Here is a 25,658-nt window from a genome sequence, read left to right as displayed (position 1 = left end):
GATTCCAATTCCGATGCTGAAGAATTATCCCGATCCAAACTTTGAGTGAAAACGTGATCCTTAATCCCAAATAGTGATCCCAATAACCTGAAAGAGATTTCCATCTCATAAGCGCTATTTTGATCCCTGGTCATAAGCTGATCCCCTTTCCCTATAAATCCTTTGCTAGCAATAATTGATTGGTCGCAATTTGAATAGTTGAAAGTGTGTGCGGGCCACTAGATTTCAGAGACGTCACAAGGGCTTGTTGAAACCATTTTATTGTGAAAAAAAATCCATAGTATTGACCAGTATATATCTACAATTCTCTAGAACAAATATTTACAGCAACTAGGATATATTGTACCTAGCATGCATATTGACATTCACGAATGCCGGGAAAAAATTCAGTGCGTACCTAGGGTGCCCGGGCGACTAAAAAACAACTCTTCATAGCTCTCAGTTTACGGGTAAAAATTGCTAGTGAAGGTTTTCTACGAGCTTACAGATGTAGGATTGTGTAACCTTGGATTAATCGAGCTGAATGTTGACTCCGTCTCGGAGTTAGCATAGTTATATCATATATTATATTTTTGCCTGCTTCAGGGATAAAAGTCAGAAATAAAGATCAGGAAATAGAGAAAAACAAACAAAAGCGGACTTTTACAATGGCAAAATGTAAAACATATTTAAAGATTCTTAGTGGTACCTGTCTGAAAACAAAGCTTTGCACAATATTGCATATATTGCGTTTAAGTGTCTCTATGGTCGAATTTAGAAGTTTATTTATTTTAACTTCCTCAAATACACCTTTTTCAATTAAGTTTGACTATAAGAGAATGGAAAACAAAGTTTGGCCAATAATAATGTTTTCTTGTATTGAAAATGCGTTCATTAATTAGAAGGACCTCGCTACAAAACTTAATTTAACTTCTCTAAATCTTATTAACAGATACAAGACTTGTTTTTCCTAACCAGGGATGTTTGTTATTCATCATTTTCCACTTTTTTTACAGTAATCAGCCTTAAAAGCCCAATTTCCACTATGACCGCTGAACTTACAGACTAAGGACGCATAAATACAGTGTAAGCCTCGACTTGAGGCAAATTTCATGCGCATTGCAGCGAGAATCTCTGGACTTGGAATAAAACAATGCAAAAACCTGTGAAAACATTATCTCGCTGGTATTTGCAATCAATTCAATTGAAGCTGAGGCTTGCACTGTATTTATGCGTCCTCGGTGCCTCTGACCAGCAGGCACAGTGGAACTCGAAACTGGACTAATGAAATATGTGTATACCCGGCAGCTAAAACAAGATACATATGTATAGCAAAATAACTATCAATGTCTCACCTTAATATAACGAGTTTGCTTCATCCATAAAGTATTTGAAATGAAAGCCTTAAAAAATCAATCTATCCGAAAATAATGACAAGCGTTGCCCGATTTGCTATGTTTTCCTGGCGAAGACGATTCACGCATAAAGACGACTTACAGATGATGACGACTCACAGATAACGACAACTCACAGATGACGACGACTCACAGATAACCACGACGAATCACAGATAATGACGAATCACAGATAATGACGACTCACAGATAATGACGACTCACTATGGCAGACAAACAACAGGTGTCAACCGGGTGTTCGGGTCCGGGAGCGGTGCAGACATCCCCTTCGGACAGGATTTCTAGAACAAATCCTGGATTGGCCCAATGGTATACGTCTGCACAACTCCATTACCCAGACGCACCCCACCATCTCAAACTTGCAATGGCAACTTATCCGAAACGGTCTGTATCCATTTTTACTGCGCATGCGGTAATGTGCATAGCCATTCCGATGGGGTAACACCATGCGGATGCCGCCTCCGCTTGGTCGACTCTGCATCATAAGCACGTTTACATGGACGAGTTCGTTACAAAATTGGTCGACTCTGCATCATAAGCACGTTGACATGGACGAGTTCGTTACAAAACTGAAGCGCAAGAGTTCGTCAGCAGATGGTCGGGACTTGGAGTTCCTGCAAGTGATCACCCATTTGTTAACGCCCTTGCAAGAGATTACCCATATGTTAACGACTTCTGCAGTAACAGTTGGTTCCGCAAACATGGCGAGTGCAACGTAGCCTGCTTGCAGGCGGTACTCGGTGTTATCATCGCGGAAAACCCGCTCGTCCGGTGATCGGGCGCCAACTTGCATGCTCATCCCCAGGAGCCGCGCGGCTTAAAATGCAAGATGGCGCCCGATCACCGAACGACCGGGTTTTCCGCGATGATAACACCGAGTACCGCCTGCAAGCAGGCTAAGTGCAATTATAGTTCCAAAAAGCAAAAGGACTGGCCTAGGACCTCATTTCTGCCTAAATAGGAAATATTATTAACATACAAAAATTCCACAGGCCTGTCATACTATCCCCCTTGTTATTTCTCATCCTTTGTTAGATCCTGGATCCTACTATGGTTCCAGCAACATTAGCCACCCCCCCCCCCCCCCGCCCATTCTTGACGGCTTAGTTATTACTCACATCCTAAGAGTTGACCTGACAAATTCCACGGCGTCCACTGAAAGGTCGCTAGGAAGTTCGGGTTCTGTTGGCTGCGTAGCAATCTTGAAAAGAGCAGCCATTGGTTCGAAGTCTGCCCATGGCGGCTTCGTGGTTAGCATTTCTACCACTGTACACCCCACGCTCCTGTGAAAGATAACATGATTTATATTGCTATTCGACCTCAAGTTTTAAGTTGAAGTTTTGTGTCGAGCAAAAATATTTAGAGAGCGGTCATTAATTACTGGTGGGTTGGTGGGTGGGTGGGTGGGTGAGGGAGTTGGTGTTGGGCCGGCATTTTTGCAAAACCCTGGGCTCAAAAATTCCGCCCCCCCCCTCAAATCCAAGCCCAAAAATCGTGACCCCCCTAGACGGGTTGCCAAAAAAATTGCACCCCCCCCCCCACCACCACCACCACCTCCACATTATTATATTCAATAATTTTATCTCTTTAAAACCACAGACTTGATATACATACTAAGTGTAACTGAACATTAACCTTTACTAAAATATAGATCAGCTAGCATGGCAATTTTGTCCTGTTTAATTTAAGTATGAATCTTCACTTTCCCTAGTTTAAGAGTAACACAGAGATAAACAACCAATACTGGTTTCGCTAGAAAACAACTACGTTGTCGACGACGTTAACAAAGACATTTGAGTCTCGGTTTTGCAACATTTTAAAGTATTCGTTTTGTTTAACTGATTAGAACGGGCAGCTTTGCCTGTAAACCATGAGAGGGATTCTGAAAATTTATTTATATAAAGACAAGATTGGTACCTGAACAATATGGAACTAGATATACAATAGTACGAAACATTTGAACTGAATAAAATTTTCATTTGAACAATGACTCTCTTGCCCAGTATTATATTAAAACCAGACTAAAATGGGCGCCCAAAAAACGTAGCCCCCCTACATATTTGTCCCCCCACCCAGTAAGATATCGAGCAGACATTTTGACAAAAATGTGACGATGAATGACGGTGAATCAATGTGCCAAAAAACTAGTAAATCCGCAACGATGCTACGACAGTTGCAGCCAACCGTCCGTTTGTCCACTTATCTATCTGCGAGTCTGTCTGTCTGTTTATGTATCTGTCTGTCCGACCGACTGTCCGTCCATCTACCCCTCTATAGGACATACCAGACATCGGCCTTCCTGCCGTAGCCCTCGCCGTTGATGACCTCGGGGGCCATCCAGTATGGGGTACCATGCACTGACCGGAAGCCAGTTTTACTGCGAATAGTCTGACAAGGATAGGAACTCGCATGAGAATAGCACCTAAACGCACCTGATATCCGTTGAATACCCGTTATTATGCAATTTTATAATTATTAAATAGTAGCCAAAGGAAAGTTACCTGCAATCTTTTGGATGCCCCAAAGTCTGCGAGTTTGACATTACCGTATAGATCTCTCAATATGTTGGCACCTAAAATGAACAATCAGTCAGACGATGCAGCGATTCAACGAAGAAATGGCTATTGAAAATTCATTGAGCCTTAGAAATACTAAAATATATTCTTCGTCAGTGCCGTACATTACTATTTTTGGTTATATCGATTTACCTAATTATTATGCAAATATTCAAAATGGCCGCGCGGAGTTTGAAACTTGAATTTGTTTTGTTAGCGAGACGTCGCATCGCAAAAATCGGCCAAAACAGCAAAATATCCTGCTCTATACCAAGTTTGATATTTGATTGATAGCTCCTGTGCTCGAAAGTAAAATATCGTTTGGGAAAGCTTTTCAAATTGAGTGCTTTTATTGGAGACTGCCGTAAAATCGAAACTCTTTTCGTAATGTTTACGTTTAGAAAAAGAGAAATATGAGTGTGATGGACCAAATTCTACGGCTTAGAACCTTGACAGGACTAAACTAGGATAAATGAGGATCATGGCATACTAAAACAATGTTAACCACAAGCCGAAACCAGTGCCCACAGGGTATGGTGAAAGTTGAGGAGAGCGGAGGTTGAATTGTGAGGACGAAAGTGCGAGTCAAGGCCCAACGTCTATACAACAGGGAAAAATCGCCGAAGAATAGGTATGAAAATTCGTGTCAACATTTAGACGAAAAGCATTTTACCCTACCCTTGTCTCTCGGGGGTTCGCTTCTTATCATTCTTTAGCTAAATGTCTGCGACCACCACAACAACATGGGGGGGGGGGGGGGGGGGCACTCTAGCTGTAAACATGACTGTTGGTTCCGACAGATACGAACATTTTATGCCCCCAAAAGAATGGAACCGCGCCACCCCTAAGAATATACCTGCATCTGAACTCTATACCCAAAACTCCACCAAGAATAGATAGCCCCCCCCCCCCTTCCCCCCAAAAAGTAACCCAAATCTGAGTTCTATTCGTAAATCATACAAAAGCTTGAACCTCACTCCCCTTACCATGCATTTCTCAACCTTTAATTTTACACTCCTTTTCCTATTTGTCTGCACACACCATAAAATAGCCCTCATTGATTAAGCGCATTACATAGCCACTCAAACCAGTGCCCCCTCTAAAATCTAATGCTAGAGGGGCATAATATGTTAAAATAAGCATTTGCGATAAGAACTTTTTGATGAATTAGCCCCCCCTACTCATCCTCAAAAATACGCAAACCTGAGTTCTATACATAAAATATACCAAGCATAGAAACTTACCTCCCAAATAAATAACAAAACCTAAATTCTATAGCCCAAGCATACAAAATCTTGCTATAAGGGAGCTTCAACTCTCAGATTTGCTTATTAAATAAAATCAATTATATTCCATTTTTATAAAAAAGACAACAAACAAACTCTGTGCAATAGGCACTGAGATAAAAAATGCTCCTGAAGTATCACCAAATATAAATATTTATTTTCCATACAGTATGATATCTATGACTGCACAATCATACTCCTAGAATCTCCAGGGCCTAGTAATCAAACCTGGTACAAGAGGGGTAAAAAGAAGGGCATAATATGCTAAAATAAGCATTTGCGATAAGGACTTTTTGTCAAATTAGCCCCCCCCAAAAAAAAAAAAAATACCCAAACCTGAGTTCTATACATAAAATATACCAAGTATAGAAACTTACCTCCCAAACAATTACTCAAACCTATATACCCCAAACATATAAATTCTTAATATCACTATAGTTTTAAAGGGGAGCTTCAACACTCAGACTTGCCTATCAAATCAAATTAATTTAATTCCCTTTTTATAAAAAAAAGAAAATCTTTGCGCATATAATAGAGACTGGCGAGAGAAAAAAATAAGCCTGAAGTATCACCAAATATGAATAGATATTTTCCATATGATATCTGCTCTAGTGAAGCTTGGAGCCTCTGGTACCCAGGGTATGACTATACTCCCATTCTCCTATTATCTCCAAGGCCTAGTAATCAAACATGGTACAAGTTTACTTCATCTTCACAACCTGTGTCAGCACCCCCAATTAGACATACCCTTAGTCACCACCCCTTTGCCCTTACCATGCCTTTTCCTCACCCTAGTTTACACTTTATGCCTTTTTGCATTTGTCTGCACACACAATTAAATACACCCTCAATGGCTCTAACTTGGTGTAAGAACCTGTGTATTAAGCACGATTTGTGTCACAAAACTTCCTTTTTTTTAATAAAATGAATCATGATGAAAACAGAGCTGGATACAATGAAGTCCTTTGGGGATGGTTCTGACACTGAGGTATACATACACCCCTCATTGAATAAGCACATAACATAGCCCCTCAAACAAGTGCCCCCTCTAGAATCCATTTATAAAAAAAACCATAATGTGAGCATTTGTGGTAAGGACTTTTTTTTACAACGAGTAATAGCAAACTAATGCAGCAATGAATAATGACTGCCATCCCTGAGATTTACTGATCATAGCAAATCTATTTATTCCAGGATCAAATATAAACATTTAAACAGTACTTTCATGTAGTGTCTTTAAATTGCATACAATAAACAGTGACTCGCGGCCAATCTGTATACGATTTAGCTTCATTTTTTTCAATAAGACTCGCTGCCATTCTGTATAAGATTCATTTTAGTTTCAATATCCCAGCTAAAATTTTTCTTGGAGTGTCTTCATTCCGAGTGCGAAAGCAAGATAAATCCAGGGAAATTTTGTGCATTTGTATGACTTGATGAAACGTACAACTAGATAATTGGTGATCAATGTTATAGCCTGCTAGCAGTGGCTTACCCTTCCGCGTTCATTACAGTACGATTCGGTGAAGTCGTAAAAATAACCCTGCAAATGAGGTCTGTTGCCGATGAGAAACAACACAAATAGGATATATCTGACGCACTGAGTCGGTGAAATCCCTGCTTAAACAGATAAGAAGAAATCACTGCTAGCAGAGAGTTAAAAAGCGGCGTTCAACATGATTTTCCCGATTCAACGGAACCGCCATTTTGTTTTCCCACTTTGAGTTGAGGCGTGTCCGCGTGAGACTGGGCATAGTAATACTCATCTCTGATTGGTTAATCAGATTGTTTATCAAATATAACCAAAAATGGTAAAGTTCCGCACTGTTCGTCTTTTATTGGCGGGGCTATCTCCCCGTGGTGATATTAAAACTCGTCATCATGATTTTAATTGCATTTTTGTTTTACTGTTGTGTGATTTAAATAAAAGTACTGTAATTTAGCTCACCTTTAATGTCTCTGTGCACTATCCGATTCGTGTGCAAGTACAGTATGCCTTCAAGGATTTGCCGAGAGTACTTTCTAGTGAGGCTCTCGTTCAAGGCCCCATGTTGCTTGATGTGCTCATGGATTGAACCCTGCCCAATAAAGCAGACGACTGACATAACAACAACAACAACAACAACAACGATAATAATAATAATGATAATAGATAATAGAGCCAAGCCGTATAACACCAGTGTAAAGATGTCAATTATTCAAGGTACAGACACTAAATGCTTTATGGAAGTACAGACACTAAATGCTTTATGGAAGTACAGACACTAAATGCTTTATGGCAGTACAGACACTAAATGCTTTATGGCAGTACAGACACTAAATGCTTTATGGAAGTACAGACACTAAATGCTTTATGGAAGTACAGACACTAAATGCTTTATGGCAGTACAGACACTAAATGCTTTATGGAAGTACAGACACTAAATGCTTTATGGCAGTACAGACACTAAATGCTTTATGGAAGTACAGACACTAAATGCTTTATGGCAGTACAGACACTAAATGCTTTATGGCAGTACAGACACTAAATGCTTTATGGAAGTACAGACACTAAATGCTTTATGGCAGTACAGACACTAAATGCTTTATGGCATAATGTATGGCATTCCAGGTCATGGACTTACGCCAGGTAGGTACTCCATGAATATATAGATATGAAGGTCGTCTGTCTCGATTCCATAGTACTGTACAATCCGCTCGTTTCTAAATGCCTTCATAAACTCGATTTCACCTTCAAGCGCCTTCACCTCCTGCAATACCAAGGTACTTAGAATGGGCTAAGATACACTCGAGAATAATAAAGGAATGGCACACCAAGGGAGTTAGAATGAACCGAGATACCATGGCGACTAAAAAAGTCATGCAGCAAGGGGATTTACTCAAAGTTATATAAGTGTTTAAAAAACAGTGCATAGCAAAATGATATCATTATATCTCTCACCATTCATCATTCTATCACCCTGTGCTATCATTCTTTATCGACCTGTGCTACCATTCTTTATCGACCTGTGCTACCATTCTATCACCCTGTGCTACCATTCTATCACTCTGTGCTACCATTCTATCACCCTGTGCTATCATTCTAGCATACTGTGCTATCATTCTATCTCTCATCCTGTGCTGTCATTCTATCTCTCATCCTGTGCTATCACTCTATCATCCTGTGCTACCATTTTATCTGTCACCCTGTGCTATCACTCTATCATCCTGTGCTAAAATTCTATCGACCTTATGCAACCATTCTATCACCCTGTGCTATCATTCCCTCACCCTGTGCTACAATTCTATCACCCTGTGCTACCATTCTATATCTTACCCTGTGCTATCACCCTGTGCTATCATTCTATCACCCTGTGCTATCATTCCCTCACCCTGTGCTACCATTCTATCACCTTGTGCTACCATTCTATATCTTACCCTGTGCTATCACCCTGTGCTACCATTCTATCACCCTGTACTATCATTCCCTAACCCTGTGCTACCATTCTATATCTTACCCTGTCTTTTCAATAGATCTTGATTGCTTCCTATTCTTTCTATTTCTCGCGTCCTGCGTTGAGTTCATCTGATTAACCTGGTATAGTGAAGAATACTGATGTAATTCATTTCCTCTGAACCTTAGTAAAGTACTCTATTTCAATTTAAGGCCAAGCTTTCAATTTAGCCTCTCTCCCTCCCCCATTTATCTCTCATGCATTTTCATGCATTTTTTGTTTGTTGTTAAAATCCAAACAAAAACTTGGCCTGGCCAATGGATTCTGCATTGTTTTTTTAAAACAATAACAATAAAGATAGATTGAATCTTGCGTCAACACTCCATACTCACGTTCTTAGTGGAGGAGTTAAGCTGTCCTGTTTCTATTTGCTTCACTGCTAGCTCTCTTCCTGTGTCTAAGTCATGACACATATAGACCTGACCAAATGCACCAGCCCCGAGAAGTTTGCCTTTCCGCCAGTTGTTAGGGAACTGGGTCGCTAAAAATAAAGACCTGTGTTATAGGACTAGCAAGAGTAGTTCACAATAACAGTAACAGTAACAGTAACAGTAAGTAACAGTATCAGAAACAGCATCAGTAACAGTAACAGTACAGTAACAGTAACAGCATCAGTATCAGTAACAGTAACAGTAACAGTAACAGTAACAGCAACAGCAACAGCAACAGTAACAGTAACAGTAACAGTATCAGTAACAGCAACAGCAACAGTAACAGTAACAGTATCAGCAACAGCAACAGTACAGTATCAGTATCAGTACAGTAACAGTAACAGTAACAGTACAGTAACAGTAACAGTAACATAACAGTATCAGTATCAGTAACAGTACAGTAACAGTATCAGTAACAGTAACAGTATCAGTAACAGCAACAGCAACAGTAACAGTAACAGTATCAGTAACAGCAACAGCAACAGCAACAGTACAGTATCAGTATCAGTACAGTAACAGTAACAGTAACAGTACAGTAACAGTAACAGTAACATAACAGTAACAGTAACAGCATCAGTACAGTAACAGTAACAGTAACAGTACAGTAACAGTAACAGTAACATAACAGTATCAGTATCAGTAACAGTACAGTAACAGTATCAGTATCAGTATCAGATACAGTAACAGTATCAGTATCAGTAACAGTAACAGTAACAGTAACAGTAACAGTAACAGTATCAGATACAGTAACAGTAACAGTAACAGCAACAGCAACAGTAACAGTAACAGCAACAGTAACAGTATCAGAAACAGTAACAGTAACAGTAACATCAACAGTAACAGTAACAGTACAGCAACAGTAACAGTACAGTAACAGTACAGTAACAGTAACATAACAGTACAGTAACAGTAACAGTACAGTAACAGAAACAGTATCAGATACAGTAACAGTAACAGTAACAGTAACAGTATCAGTATCAGTAACAGTACAGTAACAGTACAGTAACAGTAACAGTACAGTAACAGTAACAGTAACAGTAACAGTATCAGTGTCAGTATCAGTAACAGTATCAGTAACAGTAACAGTATCAGTATCAGTATCAGTATCAGTATCAGTAACAGTAACAGTAACAGTACAGTAACACTAACAGCAACAGCAACAGCAACAGCAACAGCATCAGTATCAGTAACAGTAACAGTAACAGCATCAGTAACAGTAACAGTAACAGTAACAGTAACAGAACAGTATCAGTATCAGTAACAGTATCAGTAACAGTATCAGAATCAGTAACAGTAACAGTAACAGTAACAGTAACAGCAACAGCATCAGCAACAGCAACAGCAACAGCAACAGCATCAGTAACAGTAACAGCAACAGCAACAGCATCAGCAACAGCAACAGCAACAGTAACAGTAACAGTATCAGCAACAGCAACAGTACAGTATCAGTACAGTAACAGTAACAGTACAGTAACAGTAACAGTAACATAACAGTATCAGTATCAGTACAGTATCAGTATCAGTATCAGCAACAGCAACAGTATCAGTATCAGTATCAGTATCAGTAACAGTATCAGTATCAGTATCAGTATCAGTATCAGTATCAGTATCAGTAACAGTAACAGTAACAGTATCAGTAACAGTATCAGTAACAGTTACAGTAACAGTAACAGTAACAGTATCAGAAACAGTAACAGTAACAGCAACAGCAACAGCAACAGTAACAGCAACAGTAACAGTAACAGTAACAGTAACAGTATCAGTATCAGTAACAGCAACAGTATCAGTAACAGCAACAGCAACAGCATCAGTATCAGTAACAGTAACAGTATCAGTAACAGTAACAGTAACAGTAACAGTAACAGTATCAGTAACAGTAACATAACAGTACAGTAACAGTACAGTAACAGTAACAGTAACAGTATCGGTAACAGTAACAGTAACAGTATCAGTAACAGTAACAGTAACAGTATCAGTAACAGTATCAGTATCAGTAACAGTAACAGTAACATAACAGTACAGTAACAGTAACAGTACAGTAACAGTAACAGTATCAGTAACAGTAACAGTAACAGTAACAGCAACAGTAACAGTAACAGCAACAGCAACAGCAACAGTAACAGTAACAGTAACAGTATCAGTAACAGCAACAGTAACAGTACAGTATCAGTAACAGCAACAGTAACAGTAACAGTAACAGTACAGTAACAGTAACAGTAACAGTAACAGTATCAGTAACAATAACAGTATAACAGGGTTTTTGGAATTACGCGCTTGTGCGGAAGCGTGTAATTTGGCTTTTTCCGCGTAATTCGCGTAATCCACAAATTTCCGCGTAATTCCGCGTAATTTGGCTAAATTTTGAAAGACAAAACATTTCATTGCACAGCTGATGTATTCTTTTAGGGTTGTTACCTCTATTTCTCGTGAAAAAAGAGAGATCTTTTTCGTAAGAGTGCGATATTTTGAACTGAATTTCAGAAAACAAATAAAATGACTAGGCGTTCTTTGCTAAACCGCAAAGGCCTAGGACTAATAATAAAATACTTTTTTTAATTGGCTGGTGGCTAGGAGCCAATGAAAACTCGCCTAAGATATTTTCACGCAAAAAATTAACCTTTTCAAGTTATTTCGTGCTTTTCTTCGGTACAAAATGTTGTTTGAGCGTAACAGTTGATATTCCGTGTAATTTAGCGCATAATTCAGTAAAGAATCCCGCAAAACTATTATTATTATCATTATCATTATCATTATCATTATCATTATCATTATCATTATCATTATCATTATCATTATCATTATCATTATCATTATCATTATCATTATCATTATCATTATCATTATCATTATCATTATCATTATCATTATCATTATCATTATCATTATCATTATCATTATTATTATTATTATTATTATTGCAACAAAAGCTGAGCATGAGCGCAATTCAAAGCCACAATATTATACAATACGATATTAATACATATGACTTATAGTTATATACTGACAAATTCATATTCTGTAATCGTGATCTGAATAGATAGCTGCTAGGGCGAGGAAAGGGGGTCTGCACATTCGCCTTCAAGAAGCCCCCCCCCCCTCTAAACAAATCCAGTTCACACTCCTGAGCTGCCTAATCAAAGTCTTTTTGCAGACGACATGCCCACTGAAGGAATAAAAGCAATATCCTCCAAAAAGGTTCATTCATCGATATCTAATATCTCCTATGATAGAAAAATCTTTATTACCAAAAATCCTCGATTTCCCATAATCCCCGATTTGTTTACAGCCCTTTGAATATACCAAACATATATAAAACACCTACTTGCCCAGTCCCTTGACGGATAAAGCTCGAGTTAGCGCGAAATGATCACTAAATAAGGAGAATTGCGAGAGCTCACGTGAATTTGAGTGAGAGAAAACAATTTTGGCTACATGCGGCGTCTTTACCTTGCAACTTTATTAGACGTGGAAATAAAGTGCTTTTTCTCTTGGTAGATGGCTACTCCCTGATGTAAATATAACCTTATAAAAATATAAAACGTATATCCTGCTTGCATTTTAAAGTAGCCACTTATTGATAATTCGAATGATTTTGCAATTTTGAAGCCTTTTATTGGCATTACTTCCCGAACATGGTGCCATTGCAGCTATCAAAGTTTACTAAACTAGTTGAATTAAACTAGTTTACTAAACTTGTTGAATCTCACTTAAGATGGAATAATCGCTAAATCCTTCTTGTCGTCTTTGTCCTCTCAGTGCTCTGACCAAATATCAATAATAAAGCATTCAATATGCATTTTTTAGAATAGTCGTAAAATGAAAATGAAGACCCTTTGAACAGTCTTATTTTTTTAACCATTTCATCTCAATATCTTTCAAATAACTCCACAAATGGTAGTTTTGTAGAAGATTCGATGTACTATCGTACATCTTTTGTTTGGAGCATTTGGTTGAGAAATATATCATACCGAATGGCCGTTGTGTGGTGTGCCATTGCACATGTTTTAATAAAGGGATCTTACTTGGTGGGGAGATGGCGATGCCAGATTCGGACTCGCGGTGTATCCCTCTGTACGAGGACTCTATATCAATGAGTAGACCACTACTGCTGCTACTACTACTCGCCAGACTGTGCTGTGACGACATGTCTGAACGCATTGAGAGAGGAATAGGTTTGCGCGACGTCAGGGTTTGACGTGGGAATGTTTGGTGACCTGGGTAAAACAAACCATTAGCGCTGTCCCCTGAATGCCATGTTCTAACCTACATTTTACTTACCATCACTAATGTCCGGTATAGATCCACTAAATGTCTGTCGTCTTCGAGGGAATGTATCTGCCTTTGAATCTACAATATCCTCTTCTGCAAACATCAATAAAGAGTCCCAATAGGAAAAAAGATAAAAACATTAGTCGAACTGCGGCCAAAAAGTGTTCTAGGGGGAGGGGTAACCTACCTGAAGAAAACATGCCTAATGACAGGGAACTGTTAGAGTGTGTCCGACGAGATAGACGACGTGTGAACGGGTACATATCACCAGCACTGATTAAAAAAAAGATAGTGGTACAAATTAGACAAAAACAGTATTATAGAATGTACCACTAAGCATCTCTTATCCTCTCTCACCACCGCGAAACCTCCCTAGGATCTCTCACCACAACAGAAATCCCTGACAGCTCTCATCACCGCCAAACCTCCCTTAACATGTCTCACCACCGCCAAACCTCCCTTAACATCTTTCACCATCGCCAAACCTCCCTTAACATCTCTCACCACCGCCAGAAATCCCTGGCATCTCTCACCACGGCCAAACCTCCCTTAACATCTCTCACCATCGCCAAACCTCCCTTAACATCTCTCACCATCGCCAAACCTCCCTTAACATCTCTCACCATCGCCAAACCTCCCTTAACATCTCTCACCACCGCCAGACCTCCCTGACATCCCTTACCACCGCCACACCTCTCATAACATCTCTTACCATCGCCAGACCTCGCTGACATCTCTCACCACCGCCAGACCTCTCTGACATCGCACACCACCGCCAGACCTCCCTTAACATCTCTCACCACCGCTAGATTTCCCTTAACAACTCTAACCATCGTCAGACCTCCCTTAACATCTTTCTCCACTGCAAGACCTCCTTAACATCACATCCCTCGACTTCTCTTACACCGCAAGACCTCATTGACAACTCTCACCACCGCCCACCTCCCTTAATATTTCTCACCACCGCCAGACCTCCCTGGCATTGCTAATTTTCCCTAGTCATCACAGACCCTAAATGATGCGTACTCTTATTTTACCTTTCTACTGAGAATGTGCCGTTAAGCGAAGAAGAGGATCCAGTGAGTGAGCCATCAGAGCTCGGGCTAGAGAAGACTCGTACCTAAATAACAAAAGAAAATTAACAAGATGTTGAGTTTTTTTTCACCATTGACCATTAAATCAAGACTTTTGACTGAATAGGACACTGAACTATATGTCAAACAAACTGTGCATTTGCTGAGGGAAAAGGTAATTTATAATATTTTATTTGTAGTGATATATTTTATATATCTTACCTCTCGATGAGAGAGGGGGTCATATGCCATAAACTGGCCTCGCACCATCTGCACAAGAAAAACACAATTCAGACAAAAGATTGCTATGATAAATGACATTTGTGTTTTTTGTAGCATGTTCGCCAAAGGCCAAAAATTTCTAATATTATTAAAAGATAAATTTAGCTGTGGTTGTAAGTAAAACACAGAATAAGACTTTACTTGGTTCCAGAGTGAGGTGCAAAATATCACGTTAAATTTACTTTTGTGCTCTGAGAATCTGAAAAAAAGCAAGTTCGTTTGAAGTAAATAATCTCAGTTACAGTGAGATGTGTGTGAATTTGCAATGTACTCGGCTTATTTCATGCTGAAACCCTCGGATAACAGTTTCACTTTTGAGCATTAGACACTTCACTCTACACAAGCTCAAAGACAAGTTGTTTTGCTGCTTTCAATTGTTTTCGAGGCTTCTAGCATGATCATTTAACATGTAACCAACACTTGTACCTCATTTGATGATGTTTGCGTCTCTGGAATAAACTCTCCTTCACTCTGCAAAACACGTCACATACGTGTTTAATAACATAAAAAAACACATCACATGCATGGTTTAATAGCATAAAAAAACACATCACATGCATGGTTTAATAGCATAAAAACACATCACATGCATGGTTTAATAGCATGAAAACACATCACATGCATGGTTTAATAACATAAAAAAACACATCACATGCATGGTTTAATAACATAAAAAAAACACATCACATGCATGGTTTAATAGCATAAAAACACATCACATGCATGGTTTAATAACATAAAAAAACACATCACATGCATGGTTTAATAGCATAAAAACACATCACATGCATGGTTTAATAGCATAAAAACACATCACATGCATGGTTTAATAGCATAAAAACACATCACATGCATGGTTTAATAGCATAAAAACACATCACATGCATGGTTTAATAGCATAAAAACACATCACATGCATGGTTTAATAGCATAAAAACACATCACATGCATGGTTTAATAGCATAAAAACATATCACATGCATGGTTTAATAGCATAAAAACACATCACATTCATGGTTTAATAGCAACTTGGCAGTCGTACAGTATTTTAAGTCATCTATACCCTTATAAAGTGATGAGGTCGTCTCGGCATGTACTCTGGCTCTGGGTGGAATCCAGGTGGAGGGGAATCTCTCCCTCTGTCATGAATGTCACTTGTTGACATGTACTGGATAGGGTGGTAACGAGATAACCTTGGTACATTGGGCGTGTCTTCAACCATGTTGGCTATTTCATCAGGGGTAGATTGTGACCTTAAAAAAATATTTTCATCAGCAATAACATTGTAGGAAAACTACTTTTATTATTCAGAAGCTAGCAGACAAAGCTGCCTACACTTATTTAGGTTATCCAATGAGAACTGGTATACAGTGCATTCAATATGGTAATTTCAGGAGATCTGGAATATCCACTTGGTACACATTCAGGATCTTAGAAAAGATTATACACACAGTAAGGTACTTTACCTTGACACCAGTCCATACATGTAGCCTGTTGGTTTTTCTCGATACTTTCGCTGCTAAAACAATACGATAAAAGAACACAACAAGGTTTCTAAGAAAGCATCCACAAGAAGGTGGCTAGCATTTAGGGGGCTAGCAAGTTTCTTATTGGCTTATTATGTTAAGTTTCTTAACTTATTATGAGTAGGTACCGTATGTCTGCTTTTATTTAATCTGAGTAAAACCCTTTAGAAAATGCTAAATCTCCATCAAGCCACCAATCCCAAAGAAATGTGTTGCTTATTAAAGGCTTCTAAATGTCTTCCCCCCCTATCAAATCTCAATATCACAAGCAAGAGACCAAAATTTCCTAGTGAAAAGAAAACAGATTCAATACATACCCCAAGACTTCTACCAAACAGAGAACCCATTTTTGGGTTGGGAGGAACCAGTGCTTCTACCATCATACGTCGGGAATGCTGTGACAGGGTAGGCTTTTTTAGCACAACTCCATTAGGTACCGACAGAAAGATTCTAAGGCTTGTTAGGTGAGGGCTGCGATCCAGAATCTCTATCCCTTTCTCTAGATCTGACTGGGTCAAAATTGGAATAGTGATCTGGAAAGAAAATGTGAAATTCATCTTCATCATGATTTTTTTTTATTCCCCATAACCATGAGATAAACAACAAGACAGCATTATCATTATTAGCCTCAAACAGGGTGTATGCCTGAACTCTCACCACAATTAGATTTGGGTTTAATTTCTAAATTTATTTGCAAATGGAGTAAAGCTGGATTGTTAACCCGCCTAGTTATCCCTAAGGTAATTAAGGTGTTGACAGCTCACTTTCAAGTTATGCACTGCTGGCATGCACTTTAAAATGCCTAATCATTAAGTAATAAATGTTTTTTCCTGACTCAGTGAAGTTAAAAAGTGAAAAAAAAACTTTCTTTAATTCTTTCTCTTAATGGTTTTCTCTATACATCCTTTCATTTCAATTTCTCAGTACAACAGAGAAAGTGTGTATTTTAAAGGCCTAATTATTTGAAAAATGCCTTGATCCAGCCTTTAGTTGCATGCCTGGGTAGGTGTAGGCAATGTGTTTATCAAGGACTATCAGGTGTGACTTCCAGTCCAGAGACAGCTCCCTTATGACCATCACCAAACGCTTAAATCTGCATAAAAGTCTACAGAATTTTACTTGCCCCTTCATTTATGTAGTTCATGCACAATTCTTGTCCATAAGCAGTCTTTACTCTCTGCAACAGCTCTGATAGGATGACAGGTCTTGTTACTGGAATTATCCTAGAATTGAACATCAGTACAATGACTTTCTTAGAAAGTACCAGGACATCCTTACTCAGAATATTTGATAGATAGCACATGTAAAAATCATCATTCATGTCTGGTAACATCATTCTGGTAACAGATGCATATACAGTGAAGTGTATGTGTAGTCTGCTGAGTGGAGGAAGGCCCAGGAATAGATATTATTCAGAAGGTGTAATATCTGGTGTTTCTTTTATTATTATGATGTATGTTTTGAGATAACATTAAAATTAGTCAGCTTTACCTTCTTTCATTTTGAAATTCAAATTTGACTCTGATGTCATTCTGTATAAAAAGATAAAAAAATTAATGGATCTGAAAGGTAATTCAATTACAAATAACAACAAAAGTACTAGATAATGCCTAAAGTCAGAGCCTGCAATTCAAACTGATGTTCAAACCTGATAGATCCCATACTGTATAATAGACCCCATACCTTAAAGTATTACACATAATTTTCACATCACTTTAATTTAGATAATTTTGCATTTTTTAAAACTTTGGGAAAATAAAGTGACACGTGGGCATGTGTCACATCTACGCTACCTCAGGTGGTGGGTGTAACACATATGGGTGTCTCAAGACTACTCTACCTTAGGTAGGGATGTAAACCATGTTCACACTACCTTAGGTGGTGGTGTAACACATAGGGGTGTATCATGACTTCACTACCTTAGGTAGGGGTGGATCATGTGTTCACTACCTTAGGTGGGGGTGTAACACATAGGGGTGGATCATGTCTACGCTACCTAAGGTGGGGTGTAACACATACGGGTGGATCATGTCTACAATACCTTAGGTGGTGGTGTAACACATAGGGGTGTATCTTGTCTACACTACCTTAGGTGGGGGTGTAACACATAGGGGTGGATCATGTCTACACTACCTTAGGTGGGGGTGTAACACATAGGGGTGGATCATGTGTACACTACCTTAGGTGGGGGTGTAACACATAGGGGTGTATCATGTCCACACTAACTTAGGTGGGGGTGTAACACATAGGGGTGGATCATGTGTACACTACCTTAGGTGGGGGTGTAACACAGGGATGGATCATGTGTACACTACCTTACGTGGAGGTGTAACACATAGGGGTGTATAATGTGTACACTACCTTAGGTGGGGGTATAACACATAGGGTGTATCATGTCAACGCTACCTTAGGTGGGGGTGCAACACATAGGGGTGTATAATGTGTACACTACCTTAGGTGGGGGTATAACACATAGGGGTGTATCATGTCAACGCTACCTTAGCTGGAGGTGTAACACATAGGGGTGGATCATGTGTACACTACCTTAGGTAGGGGTGTAACACATAGGGGTGGATCATGTCTACGCTACCTTAGGTGGTGGTGTAACACATAGGGGTGGATCATGTGTACACTACCTTAGGTGGGGGTGTAACACATAGGGGTGGATCATGTCTATGCTACCTTAGGTGGTGGTGTAACACATAGGGGTGGATCATGTCTACGCTACCTTAGGTGGTGGTGTAACACAAAGGGGTGTATCTTGTCTCACTACCTTAGGTGGTGGTGTAACACATAGGGGTGTATCATGTCTACACTACCTTAGGTGGTGGTGTAACACATAAGGGTGTATCATGTCAACACTACCTTAGGTGGGGGTGTAACACTTAGGGGTGGATCATGTCAACACTACCTTAGGTGGGGGTGTAACACATAGGGGTGTATCATGACTACACTACCTTAGGTGGGGGTGTAACACAAAGGGGTGTATCATGTCAACACTACCTTAGGTGGTGGTGTAACACATAGGGGTGTATCTTGTCTACACTACCTTAGGTGGTGGTGTAACACATAGGGGTGGATCATGTCTACACTACCTTAGGTAGGGGTGGATCATGTGTTCACTACCTTAGGTGGGGGTGTAACACAAAGGGGTGTATCTTGTCTACACTACCTTAGGTGGTGGTGAAACACATAGGGGTGTATCATGACTACACTACCTTAGGTGGGGGTGTAACACAAAGGGGTGGATCATGTCTACAATACCTTAGGTGGTGGTGTAACACATAGGGGTGTATTTTGTCTACACTACCTTAGGTGGGGGTGTAATACATAGGGGTGGATCATGTCTACGCTACCTAAGGTGGGGTGTAACACATACGGGTGGATCATGTCTACAATACCTTAGGTGGTGGTGTAACACATAGGGATGGATCATGTCTACACTACCTTAGGTGGGGGTGTAACACATAGGGGTGGATCATGTCTACACTACCTTAGGTGGGGGTGTAACACATAGGGGTGGATCATGTGTACACTACCTTAGGTGGGGGTGTAACACATAGGGGTGGATCATGTGTACACTACCTTAGGTGGTGGTGTAACACATAGGGGTGGATCATGTGCACACTACCTTAGGCAGTGGTGTAACACATAGGGGTGTATCATGACTACACTATCTTAGGTGGAGGTGTAACACATAGGGGTGTATCATGTCTACACTACCTTAGGTGGTGGTGAAACACATAGGGGTGGATCATGTCTACACTACCTTAGGTGGTGGTGTAACACAGAGGTGTATCATGTCCACACTAACTTAGGTGGGGGTGTAACACATAGGGGTGGATCATGTGTACACTACCTTAGGTGGTGGTGTAACACATAGGGGTGGATCATGTGTACACTACCTTAGGCAGTGGTGTAACACATAGGGGTGTATCATGACTACACTATCTTAGGTGGAGGTGTAACACATAGGGGTGTATCATGTCTACACTACCTTAGGTGGTGGTGAAACACATAGGGGTGGATCATGTCTACACTACCTTAGGTGGTGGTGTAACACAGAGGTGGATCATATGTACACTACCTTAGGTGGTGGTGTAACACATAGGGGTGGATCATGTGTACACTACCTTAGGCAGTGGTGTAACACATAGGGGTGTATCATGACTACACTATCTTAGGTGGAGGTGTAACACATAGGGGTGTATCATGTCTACACTACCTTAGGTGGTGGTGAAACACATAGGGTGTATCATGATACACTACCTTAGGTGGTGATGTAACACATAGGGGTGTATCATGATACACTACCTTAGGTGGTGGTGTAACACAGAGGTGGATCATATGTACACTACCTTAGGTGGTGGTGTAACACATAGGGGTGTATCATGTGTACACTACCTTAGGTGGTGGTGTAACACATAGGGGTGGATCTTGTCTACACTACCTTAGGTGGGGGTGTAACACATAGGGGTGTATCTTGTCTACACTACCTTAGGTGGGGGTGTAACACATAGGGGTGGATCATGTGTACACTACCTTAGGTGGTGGTGTAACACATAGGGGTGGATCATGTCTACACTACCTTTGGCAGTGGTGTAACACATAGGGGTGTATCTTGTCTACACTACCTTATATGGTGGTGTAATAAATAGGGGTGTATCATGTCTACACTACCTTAGGTGGTGGTGTAACACATAGGGGTGTATCATGATACACTACCTTAGGTGGGGGTGTAACACATAGGGATGGATCATGTTCACACTACCTTAGGTGGGGGTGTAACACATAGGGGTGGATCATGTTTACACTAACTTAGGTGGGGGTGTAACACATAGGGGTGGATCATGTCAACACTACCTTAGGTGGTGGTGTAACACATAGGGGTGTATCATGATACACTACCTTAGGTGGGGGTGTAACACATAGGGATGGATCATGTTCACACTACCTTAGGTGGGGGTGTAACACATAGGGGTGGATCATGTTTACACTAACTTAGGTGGGGGTGTAACACATAGGGTTGTATCATGTCTACACTACCTTAGGTGGGGGTGTAACACATAGGGGTGGATCATGTGTACACTACCTTAGTTGGTGGTGTAACACATAGGGATGGATCATGTGTACACTACCTTAGGTGGAGGTGTAGCACATAGGGGTGTATAATGTGTACACTACCTTAGGTAGGGGTATAACACATAGGGCGTATTATGTCAACGCTACCTTAGGTGGGGGTGTAACACATAGGGGTGTATCTTGTCTACACTACCTTAGGTGGGGGTGTAACACATAGGGGTGGATCATATGTACACTACCTTAGGTGGTGGTGTAACACATAGGGGTGGATCATGTGTACACTACCTTAGGCAGTGGTGTAACACATAGGGGTGTATCATGACTACACTATCTTAGGTGGAGGTGTAACACATAGGGGTGTATCATGTCTACACTACCTTAGGTGGTGGTGAAACACATAGGGTGTATCATGATACACTACCTTAGGTGGTGGTGTAACACATAGGGGTGTATCATGATACACTACCTTAGGTGGGGGTGTAACACATAGGGATGGATCATGTTCACACTACCTTAGGTGGGGGTGTAACACATAGGGGTGGATCATGTTTACACTAACTTAGGTGGGGGTGTAACACATAGGGGTGGATCATGTCAACACTACCTTAGGTGAGGGTGTAACATAGGGGTGGATCATGTCTACACTACCATAGGTGGGGGTGTAACACATAGGGGTGGATCATGTGTACACTACCTTAGTTGGTGGTGTAACACATAGGGATGGATCATGTTCACACTACCTTAGGTGGGGGTGTAACACATAGGGGTGGATCATGTCAACACTACCTTAGGTGGGGGTGTAACACATAGGGTTGTATCATGTCTACACTACCTTAGGTGGGGGTGTAACACATAGGGGTGGATCATGTGTACACTACCTTAGTTGGTGGTGTAACACATAGGGATGGATCATGTGTACACTACCTTAGGTGGAGGTGTAGCACATAGGGGTGTATAATGTGTACACTACCTTAGGTAGGGGTATAACACATAGGGTGTATTATGTCAACGCTACCTTAGGTGGGGGTGTAACACATAGGGATGGATCATGTGTACACTACCTTAGGTGGTGGTGTAACACATAGGGGTGGATCATGTGTACACTACCTTAGGTGGTGGTGTAACACATAGCGGTGTATCATGATACACTACCTTAGGTGGGGGTGCAACACATAGGGATGGATCATGTCTACACTACCTTAGGTGGGGGTGTAACACATAGGGGTGGATCATGTCTACACTACCTTAGGTGGGGGTGTAACACATAGGGGTGTATCTTGTCTACACTACCTTAGGTGGGGGTGTAACAAAACCATTGTTGATATCCTGGGTTCTGGTTGTTGAACTCTCACTTTCCATTTCATCATCTAAAAATTTAAATGGGTACTAGATTTAGCCACGATGGGTGTAAATGGTTTATGTTTAATTTCGCACCTGAGTTGCTTCCTTATTAATTTCTAGGAATTATTCAAGATAATAACAAAAAAACACATTAAAAAACTAAAGACTGGTCTAACTCCTATAGAAAATGTTGAAGAAAAAACTCTTTACCCATGAAAAATGGACATGTCAATGCTTAGGAAAATGCTAGGGGAGCATTCTACCTTCCTTGGATACATTTACAATTTCTAGAAAAGTCTGGCTGTTATTCAATTACTTGATCAACATGCACACTTGTAATGTCTAAGGCTTTATGGTTACGGGGTGCCTTCAGCCCACAGGACACCAAAAAACCATCGAGGAAAAATTTTGATACGTGCGTCAGATTTAATCGAATATACTCATGTTATATGTCATTGATGAGGTGATCATACTATCAGCTCTAGATAAACAGACCGACCAATAAGAGGCGAAAAACGAGTAATTACGGGGAGTTTTAAATTTCGTCATAAGAAAAACAAGTGACAAGCAAGAATTCTTTTAGATAGGGGGAAGACAGGGAAAAGCCGCGCTCAGGCAAAATCAGGAAAGCGCTGCCGAGATCTGTACCAAATAGGGCATGTTTTGTCGCAATCGTTTGACATGTACTAGATAATGCCAAATGGTATTTAAACATTTTGTCTCAATGTACTGATTTTGGATACAAAGACGCATTCTTCACTGATAACCTTGAACTGGGTTGTGAGGGCAAAGAACATGTAAGACAAGCCTTGAAGAGTACCCCTTTTGCTTTTAGCGAGATCTTGCATACAGTATAGAAGCCTTCCCCCTCGTTCTACGCTTGAGAAGGCCCCTTGCAAACTTCCGCCCCATTCGATTATACATCAATGAAATATTTTAGGAAGCTGATAAAGGACGAAGGAACTGAATATGAGACATTCGAAGTCTTGCCTTCAGGGTAAAAACGGTATGCTAATTAACTAGAACCTAGGGTCCTGGATGTAGGGAACAAAGGGTTAAAGTGATAAAGTACTAAAACACCTTCATGCTTACACAAAGTCTTCAAGGAAAATTTGTTTTTTTCTTTTCTTATTATCTCGAGAAGATAATAAAAATCAAAACATTTTTCTTTGCTAGAATAAAGGTTATGTAAAAAGGAATTTAAAGATGCAAAAATATTGTTAGAATTTTCACTTGGCCCACATAAAGCCGGTGTAACCAATTTTTTCATCAAAAGCAACCACACAATGCTATGGTGAAAAGAAACGAAAAAGAGGTGAAATAAAACCGTTTTAACCATAAAAAGACAATCAACCATGTTATAAAATCATCCTGTTTATTTCTATTCCTGTATATTGCATTTTTGCCTAAATATGGTAACTGTTATCTTTTGATATTTAGTTGTGTTTTTTTGGTTGCCATAACATGTAAAAGTGTAGTAAATTATGGATTATAAAATAAAAACTTATTTTGTGAAAGGGGTAAGCATGGGAAATGATAATAATAACAAAACGATTGGTTCCTTAAAAAAAATATTAAGTCTTCGGAAAAGATAACAAATAAACTAATTATGTGCTTACACACAAAAAACCCGTGAGATACCCAGAAGGAAGGATGAAAATAGAATGCTTGTGTTTGCTGTACTAATGCGAGATTCTATTTCTAGAAAACGGGAGATCATGTTTCGACTTCTCCATTGAACGTATTCGGTTATCCAAATGAATGAGAATGCTTCAATTCAAAAATGTATTCAAAGTAACTAAAAACACACAGTTTTTAAATCTGTTGCAGTGTATCTTTATTTGCCTAAGAATATATGTTTTTTTATTTGTTCGAAACAAGGATCTGTTGAAGCATGTCTTTCCGACTAGACATCTTTACCCCAAAAGCATTCTCTTATCATGACAATAACAACAGTAAAATCGGATGATTAATAGCAAAGAAAATATCCAAGGCCTGTCCTATCATACTTTTGGGGAGAAAAATTAAAGGCAATTGCCTGGGATGGTTGTATTTGTAAAGTGTTTCTGTATGCATAAGACCTTATGTATGTCTCACTTGATAAATTACAATGATATTATTTTGGAAAGCTGTTGCGCATATAACGATAAATACAAAAGAATGTAGCTTATTTTTTAGTCACAAAACGCAAGGTCTTTGGATCGAAGAGCTAATGTAAGGAATACATACCCATATTGATGGTATTTGTACTAAGTGAATAACAGAGCCATTTGTGCAGTGGAAATGCCGAAAGTTGAACGGCTGTCCACGCGAAACCCGTGTCAATCGACCCTTCCGATCCAAGTAGAAACGTTTGGCTGTGAGATATAAAAAGTCAGCTAGAGCGTCACACAGCGATAAAACTTCTAAAGATAGCTTACGAATAAGCTCCACACTAAATGACAAGAGGATATCGCAAAGAGCTGGTAAATAAACCAGACATGGTCTGCTACATGAGCGAGCATTCTTGGTGGCGGCCTTACCGTATTTGAAACAGACCAATCTAGTCGATTTCCTGAAAATGAATTGCCGTCCTCATGGCATCCTGGTGTACAGCTTTATTTTTCGATAGTGTTAAGGCATTTATCCTTGCAGTGTAATCATTCTGTACTTTACACTCGGATATTTACAATAGATGTTGTCCTATTTTGACGGTGAAAATGGTGGACTTCGCTATCGGCATTACAATATGTCCCTCCCCTCCCTAGTGCGGATACCTCTCGTCCCAGTCTCCCAAACAAGGACCGGGAGTAGGACTTTGTCTAGGTTCCAGAAGTTCCGTTTCTGTGTACCGGAAGTTGTTAAAATTATTAGTTTATGATCACCAATTATATAATATGTAATTAGTAATAGGATCGGGTATCATTGTACCAGGCACGGGGGGAA

The 25,658-nt window shown here is 39.9% G+C and overlaps 1 protein-coding gene across 5 annotated transcripts; it reads right to left on the bottom strand.

Moving 5' to 3' along the window:
* Positions 1–244: 244 nt before the first annotated feature.
* LOC5513186 (mitogen-activated protein kinase kinase kinase 2) lies at positions 245–25,480 on the bottom strand. 5 transcript variants are annotated; one of them, XM_032382692.2, is made up of 21 exons: positions 25,256–25,480; positions 24,963–25,090; positions 22,683–22,759; positions 17,802–17,842; positions 17,434–17,533; positions 16,628–16,843; positions 16,251–16,300; positions 15,848–16,037; positions 15,211–15,255; positions 14,725–14,772; positions 14,467–14,549; positions 13,617–13,702; positions 13,439–13,522; positions 13,183–13,374; positions 9,062–9,210; positions 7,860–7,985; positions 7,184–7,313; positions 3,896–3,966; positions 3,679–3,782; positions 2,513–2,677; positions 245–2,008 (listed from the first exon to the last, which is right to left on the bottom strand). In XM_032382692.2, the coding sequence occupies exons 2-21, from the start codon at positions 24,964–24,966 to the stop codon at positions 1,927–1,929; spliced, it is 2,043 nt and encodes a 680-aa protein (XP_032238583.1). In that variant the 5' UTR covers positions 24,967–25,090; positions 25,256–25,480; the 3' UTR covers positions 245–1,926. The 5 variants fall into 5 exon arrangements, with proteins under 5 accessions (XP_032238583.1, XP_032238582.1, XP_001633473.2 ...); XM_032382691.2 differs by having other exon boundaries at positions 16,251–16,303; positions 25,256–25,479; XM_001633423.3 differs by lacking the exons at positions 22,683–22,759; positions 24,963–25,090; positions 25,256–25,480 and adding an exon at positions 18,717–18,722 and having other exon boundaries at positions 16,251–16,303.
* Positions 25,481–25,658: the final 178 nt, after the last annotated feature.

Source organism: Nematostella vectensis, chromosome 2 (assembly GCF_932526225.1).
Source record: "Nematostella vectensis chromosome 2, jaNemVect1.1, whole genome shotgun sequence".
Classification (NCBI taxonomy): Eukaryota; Metazoa; Cnidaria; class Anthozoa; order Actiniaria; family Edwardsiidae; genus Nematostella; species Nematostella vectensis.
The sequence above is the reverse complement of the archived record's forward strand: the minus strand, read 5'-3'. Positions and strand labels throughout refer to the sequence as shown.